The sequence below is a fragment of the Asparagus officinalis genome, chromosome 6 (assembly GCF_001876935.1).
Source record: "Asparagus officinalis chromosome 6, Aspof.V1, whole genome shotgun sequence".
Classification (NCBI taxonomy): domain Eukaryota; kingdom Viridiplantae; phylum Streptophyta; class Magnoliopsida; order Asparagales; family Asparagaceae; genus Asparagus; species Asparagus officinalis.
Window position 1 is genome coordinate 63,419,669 of NC_033799.1, and position 7,245 is coordinate 63,426,913.

Consider the following 7,245-nt stretch of genomic DNA (forward strand, 5'->3'; position numbering starts at 1 on the left):
AGCCGCCGCGACCTCCGCCTTGCTGTCCTCGTGGACGAGTTCTCCTCCACCGACGTCGATTCTCTCCTCCTCGACTCTCGCAGGTTCAACTCCGCGTTCAAATCTCCCCACCGTCGAGCTCACCCATGGTAAAGGAAACTCTTTTTTGCTAATCAGTACTTGAAGCACCCTATAGTTTCCCCTAATTTGCACTTGTGTACCCTCGCTTGCTTTTGTCCACACTTATGTACCCTAACGTTTCTAAAATTTGCACTTAATACCTTTGTGTTATGCTGAGGTGAGAATTTTCTCCAGAGTTTTTCCATGTGACAGTCACAAGCTAATTTTTTTGCACAAGCTAATTTTTAAAAGTTTTTAGTCCTGTTAAATACACCATAATTATATTTTAAAATATAAATTGGGCATGTTTAAGATAGAATTATGGTATATTTAACTGTAAATTCAACAAAAATTAAGGGCTAAATTGTTCTAAAAATTATCTTATGAGTGTCAAATGAGAAATCTCGGAGAAAAAAGTTATCACATTTGCATAATAGAAGGTAGTAAAGTGCAACTTTTACAAACACCAATGCGGGTATATGAGTGCAAACTAGGGGAAGCTATAGGATATTTAAGTGCTAATTAGCCTTTTCCTTATAATATGAGGTGGGTTTGGTTTGTTAGGGTGTGGTTGCTGTGATGTGAGGGGGCCTTTTAGGGAGGCCCTGCATCGGATTGTTGATAGCAAGCATAATTTTGACTGCTTGCTTATTGAGGTATTTATTCTAATTTTTGTTTTCCTTTTGTTATTTCAATTTCATTTCTTTTCAAGGGTTTTCTTTTGTAGAATGACATCAGAGAGAAATTAACTTTAATACATTTAATTGATTGAAAATGCACATTTGATAGTTAACATGTACTTTTGTAATTTGGTAAGTTAGATAAACCTGGTTTTCTCGCATCATTTGTGGGTTCAGTTCCCATTAAATTGTCTAGAATTTGATTCAACTTGGATGGGTTAGCTTTTAGAAGTATTAGTTTAGCATTAAGAACCATTAAAGCTAAAGTTCTATAAATTCACATAAGTTCAAGACCAATTTTTCGCAGTATGTGAGTATCCATCTATCACTATATTATGTACTAAAACATACGTTCTTAAGAGATTCAGCAATTGACGTCTGAACTTCCATGTATAATTATTTATTGATTTTTCTACAACTTACTTTCGTCTTCTCCCTCCCTCTCATTCATTGCAAGGAACACCAAATTATTAGTTTTTAATTTTATTTTGATAATATTCTAAGTTCTATGATAACTTTTAGAGTGAAAGCAACGTACAACTACCAAAATCATAATATGGAATATGATTGTTATAACAATGTTGTAATACTCAAACCCATGCTTGAATAGGGACTAGTAAGAATCATTATGAAAATGACACAGCGCGGAAGTGATAACCTCGGAATCCACCAAGGGTGTTCTCTAAATCCACAAAGAACGATTTTCGAATCCACGAAGAACTTCGAATCCACGAAGAAAATATTGAAAAGAGAAATTTTATTGATGAAAAGTTATTTTCCTTTGGGGTTACATGACTTTTCTTAAATAAAAAAACAAATAAGACTCCTAGTAAGATTAGAATTATAAAAATATAAAGCATCAAATAAGACTCCTAGTAAGACTAGAATTACAAAAAAAAAAGTATCAAATTCTATCCTAAAAAGACTCCTTATAATAAAGGAAACAAATCATGAATCAAAATTGATTTTGTTTCCTAATCTAGTTTAACTCTAAAATTGAATTTATTTTCTAATCTATATTTCTTAATCTAAATAGGCTCCAACTCAGATTAAGCGTCCTACATCAGTCTCCCTTTGTTGAAAGAAGCTCGACCCCGAACTTATATTTGTTAGAATAGTAGCTTCATTGATAAATAATTTTCTTCTCTTGCAATGATCAGCATCCGCCTTGTATTTAGTATTGATTTTCTCTATTTGTTCTTTTACCTCCTCTGTTAGGACTTCTTTGGTATCAAACTTGTGTATGAATCTTTTTCATGACAAGTGTATGTAACTGACAGCATGTGGCTCTGTAGTTGACATGAAAAACTCCTCCAAATATTTTTCTTGTTGCTTCTCATATTCTAGTGTCGACGGTATCATTTCACCATTGTTAAAATTATTGATGATTATTGCTTTTAAAAAAATAATTTTCTTCCTCATACTTCATACACAATTCTTTTATCTCCTTTATCTCAAGCTCTCCACCAAGCAATGCACACATATCATCAATTGTCTCACTCTCTATTTATCTTTCTCCTCCATCGGGACAATATCAATGTGTAACATCACTCACAATATCATTAGAATATTCATCTTCATTAACATATCATCATCAACATCAGGAACTTCAGGATGAATCTTGATGGTGGCAAAATCTTCCTTTCCGGGGGTGAGCGTCTTGTTTTTTGCCACTAGAGACACCCGCCATTGCTTGTAGTTAGAAGGTAAGAAACGATCTCTCAATAATTTCTTCATCTTTACCCACGTTCGAATCAGATCCTTTCCTTGATAGTATCGATTTATCAGTACTTCATCCCACTATGCATATGTTTTTTCATTAAGCATGTAGACCACTAATTTAACTTTCTAATCTTCTGAGATTATATTATACTCAAAATACTTATCCACTTTGTCAATCCAATCAAGAAAATCATCAGCATGAAGCTTTTCATTGAAGGATGATATTTTTAATCCTCCAGCATCATAGTTCTCCTTTCTTCGGTAGCCACTATGATCATCCCTGTAGAATTTATCTTGTGGAGTCAGATCACGTCGTTGGCGACCATCAACGCGATTTTGAACTCTCACCGTGTTCAGACGCTCAACTGCTGTCGCAAGTCGCTCCATGACAGTCTGCATCTGATTAACATCGGTTTTTAGCACGTCGAACTCAGTTCGAGAAATAGGGGCTTCATCACCTGCCATCAGATCGGAGGAACAATGCTCTGATACCAATTGACACAGCGCGGAAGTGATAACCTCGGAATCCACCAAGGGTGTTCTTTGAATCCACAAAGAACGATCTTCGAATCCACGAAGAACTTCGAATACATGAAGAAAATATTGAAACAAGAAATTTTATTGATGAAAAGTTATTTTTCTTTGGGGTTACATGACTCTTTTTAAATAGAAAAACAAATAAGGCTCCTATTAAGACTAGAATTACAAAAATAGAAAGTATCAAATAAGACTCCTAATAAGACTAGAATTACAAAAAAAAGAAAGTGTCAAATTCTATCCTAAAAAAACTCCTTATAATAGAGGAAACAAATCATGAATCAAAATTGATTTTCAAATTCTATCCTAAAAAAACTCCTTATAATAGAGGAAACAAATCATGAATCAAAATTGATTTTGTTTCCTAATCTAATAAAAACTCCTTATAATAGAGGAAACAAATCATGAATCAAAATTGATTTTGTTTCCTAATCTAATTTGACTTTAAAATTGAATTTATTTCCTAATCTAAATAGACTCCAACTCAGATTAAGCGTCCTACATCAGAAAACCTTGTGTTAAAAAGGATAAAAGAAAATGAAGGCTAAAGTGCAGATCTTTTGTAATTTTCTTGAAATATCTTGCTTTGATGACCAAATTGTGACTAGAAGATAGAAGTTGTCTGAGCTTTTAAGAAGATTGCAAAGATTTATTTATTAGTCGAGAATACCGACAAAAAAGATAAATTTCTATGTCAGTAATAACTCCCACAAAAGGTTTTTAAATGGTGTCCTCCTTTATCTCTACCTGTCGAAGTATGGGCTTATCTAGCTCTCAATATGTTTGCAAACCTGGTGAAGAAATAGTTCTCCATGACTATAATTGCTTTTGAGGATACTTTGTGACTTTGTTATGTTCCTATTGTCGGACAATAACCTGGCGCCCTTTATTCTCGATTAAATAGATCAATTTACCTTGAAGTTCAAAAGTACAGGCATCGGTTCTGCTTCTCAGATTAAAATGGTTTCCTTATCCTTTTCTTACTTCTGATTCCAGACTCTGAGTGCTTTAAGATTCTTCACTTTATGTCTTATAGTAGTGCTGGCTGGTTGCTGTTGGACTAGGGTTACGCATGAACATTTGATATCATAACAGGTATTAACACGACAACTTAAGTAAACTTAATATTGAGAGGTCATGTGTCAACTTAATATATAAGCTAACATGTTACAAATTTGGCAACATTAATAGTGACGCTCATAGTCAACACTAAATTCCATGAAAGGCGCCTTCTCTTCATATAATCACATATTGCCCTTATATAACACATCATATGCGTGGTTAATATGCTTTTTGTGTTTGGCAGCTAATGAAGACATTGATACTACCCCCAGCTTACTATTTCAAGCTCAAGGCATGGACTCAGTGTCACGTTTATCAGTTTCATAATTGAGCTGAATAAAGATATTTCAGAAACAAATCATTTTATACCTTGATTCACTGACTTGATTTGAAGTTCAAGAAAAAGTAGGCATACTGGCTGGGGGTTCTGTGCACCTGCCTGGTTTTGTTAACATAGTTTTTAGCATACGGGAAATTTTCAATTTCTAATTTGCTACTTTGTTGAGCAAAATTTAATGAGATTCTATGCTCATTTTTCTTAGAAGATAAAGCAGTGAAGATTTGGTTGTTGAAATACTAGGTTCAAGTGAAAAAAAAACATCTTGAACTGTGGTGGAGTTGATATATTATGTGCATGCCATTTTTGTTTTGAAGTTTTGATGGGGAAAATTTTTATAGCTGTTAGAATTTGGTTGTTGAAATGAGTATGAAATTTTATTATGTGCATGTCTCTTTTTGGTGGTAACCTCACGATGGTGAGCACATCTAGTTTTTCTCATTGTGCACTTCTTCTATCCAAACTGGAGAAAATGAGAAGTGATATTTCCTATACTTAGTTTCCTTTTTTTAGTTGTGAAACAAACAATGGATGTGTGAGGAAATCTATTTCCAACCCTATTTTGTGATGAACCAAACAAACTTTAAGAAACCTTTAAAAACACATGAAAAGCAATATCGATGCTTGGAAATGAGTTTCCTATAATCAGGAAACCAACTAAACAGCCCCTAAGAGGAAAACAGGTTACTTTTTTCCTTTCAATTTGATGGTTGTTATGAAATGAATATCCAATACTCATACAGCAATATTATATCATTTTGATATTTGTCATAACACCTTGATTAACCCCTTCTCATAGCATTTTGCACATGATTTTGACCCTGAATTGATTCTCTAATTAATGCCTTGATTATTGTCATGCATGCATACCTTGTTCCAAAGTTGTGTATAAATAAAAATGCAATTGCACAACAAAACACATAAGAAAATAAGAGAAATTTTCTCTCTAATTTCATCTCTCAATTCTCCTCTCTCTTTATAGTAGTTTTATTTTTTCTTTTGATTATTTAAAAGCTAGCACGTTCTCAGCATGAATTTGTTCTTCAAGTTAGAAGTTCCTTATAATTTGGTTGAAAGTTTTCCCATGGGTAAGAAGTATATCAAGATTGATTTCTAATAGCTCTCATTTAATTTCCATTCTTTATTGCTATTTTGTTTATTACTTATAAAGATGGACTAATTTTATTATCTAACATGATTTCTATGTTTTTACTTATAATACTTGTCAATATGACAAATCTCATGATGTTTAAATTTATCACCCTTCATATTATGGGCAAGAATTGTTTATGAATATTTGATGGGTCTCGAAGACACCATTAACGAGGAAAATTAAGTAACAATGAGAAACTATGAATTACCTATTTTTAATATTTGATGTCTCGAAGACACAATCAAAGAAGAAAATCAAGCATCAATGGAAAACTAAGAATTACTTATCTTGGATATTTGATGAGTCCTGAAGACACCACCAACGAAGAAAATCAAGCATAAGGGGCCGTTTGGTTGGTTTCCTAAAAACTAGGAAAAAGAAATCGGTACAAGGAAACCAATAAAATAATATTTTTATCCATTTCCATTCCTAAAAGTCACCCACAACATCTAATAAAATAATATTTTTATCCTCCAGCTCATCTCATTTCATCTCATTTCTTACCTTTAAAAATAAACCAAATACAAGAAATGTGTCATATCATCCAACTCATCACATCTCATCTTATCTCATTTTTAAAAAGCACACACATCATCCAATAATATTGTGACAACTCATCTCATCTCATTAAATCTTCATTTCCATCCATTTCCTAAAAAAAAACAAGAAATTAATTTCCTTAAGAATGTGTCACATCATTCAATAATATACCTCCAACTCATCTTATCTCATCTATTTTCTTATTTTTAAAATGAACCAAACATAAACAACCTCAAAACATCATCCAATAATATACCTCCAATTCATTTCCTTATTTTTTTAACCAACCAAACAACCTCAAAACAAGTTTTTTTAAAAAATAACTCATATCATCCAATAATAAGGTGACAACTCATCTCATCTCATCTCCTATTCTATAGTTTTCTTCTTTTTTAAGCCAACCAAACAACCTCAAAACAATTATTATAGGAAATAGGTTTCCTATTCTTTGATTTCCTAATTTTTTTTGCGAAACGAACAGCCCCTAAGTGAAAAGCCAAGAATTATCTATCTTTGATAGTTTGATTAGTCTCGGAGACATAATCAAAGAAGAAATCAAGCCTCACGTCACACTATAATGATTTTCCTGTAAAAATAAACTGTTAGATTCAGCATTTCTAAGGCATAATGCTCATATAGTAGCAAAGTTAAAATTTGATGACGCCCAAAGACACCACCAACGAAGAAAATCAAGCATAAGTGAAAAGCTAAGAATTATCTCTCTTGGATAGTTTGATTAGTCTCGAAGACATAATCAAAGAAGAAATCAAGCATCACGTCACACTACAATGATTTTCTTATAAAAAATGTTAGATTCAGCATTTCTAAGGCATAATGCTCCTATAGTAGCAAAGTTAAAATTTGATGACTCATGAAGACACCACCTGAAGAAACCGCGAAGAATTTTGGAGAAGAACAGACTTTTGGGACACAGAGAACTGTTCTGGAGCTACACGCTCGACCGCGGCGCAAGGCCGGTCGACCGCGAACATGCACAGGCTCAGGCATGAGCCTGGACTTGGTATGGTCGACCGTCGCGGTCGACCGCCAGACCCTGTAAGCATCGCGGTCGACCGTGGCGGTCGACCGCGTATCGGGTCAGGCCCAATTTGAGT

General features: G+C 33.7%; 1 protein-coding gene across 1 annotated transcript in view; it reads left to right on the plus strand.

Moving 5' to 3' along the window:
- The window catches only part of LOC109846246, a 4,849-nt gene extending 96 nt beyond the window's left edge, over positions 1-4,753 (plus strand). The window contains exons 2-4 of the mRNA XM_020415468.1: positions 3-128; positions 664-755; positions 4,345-4,753. Of these exons, the coding sequence (XP_020271057.1) occupies positions 3-128; positions 664-755; positions 4,345-4,431 (305 nt within the window). The 3' untranslated portion in view covers positions 4,432-4,753. The remainder of the gene's footprint in view (positions 1-2; positions 129-663; positions 756-4,344) is intronic.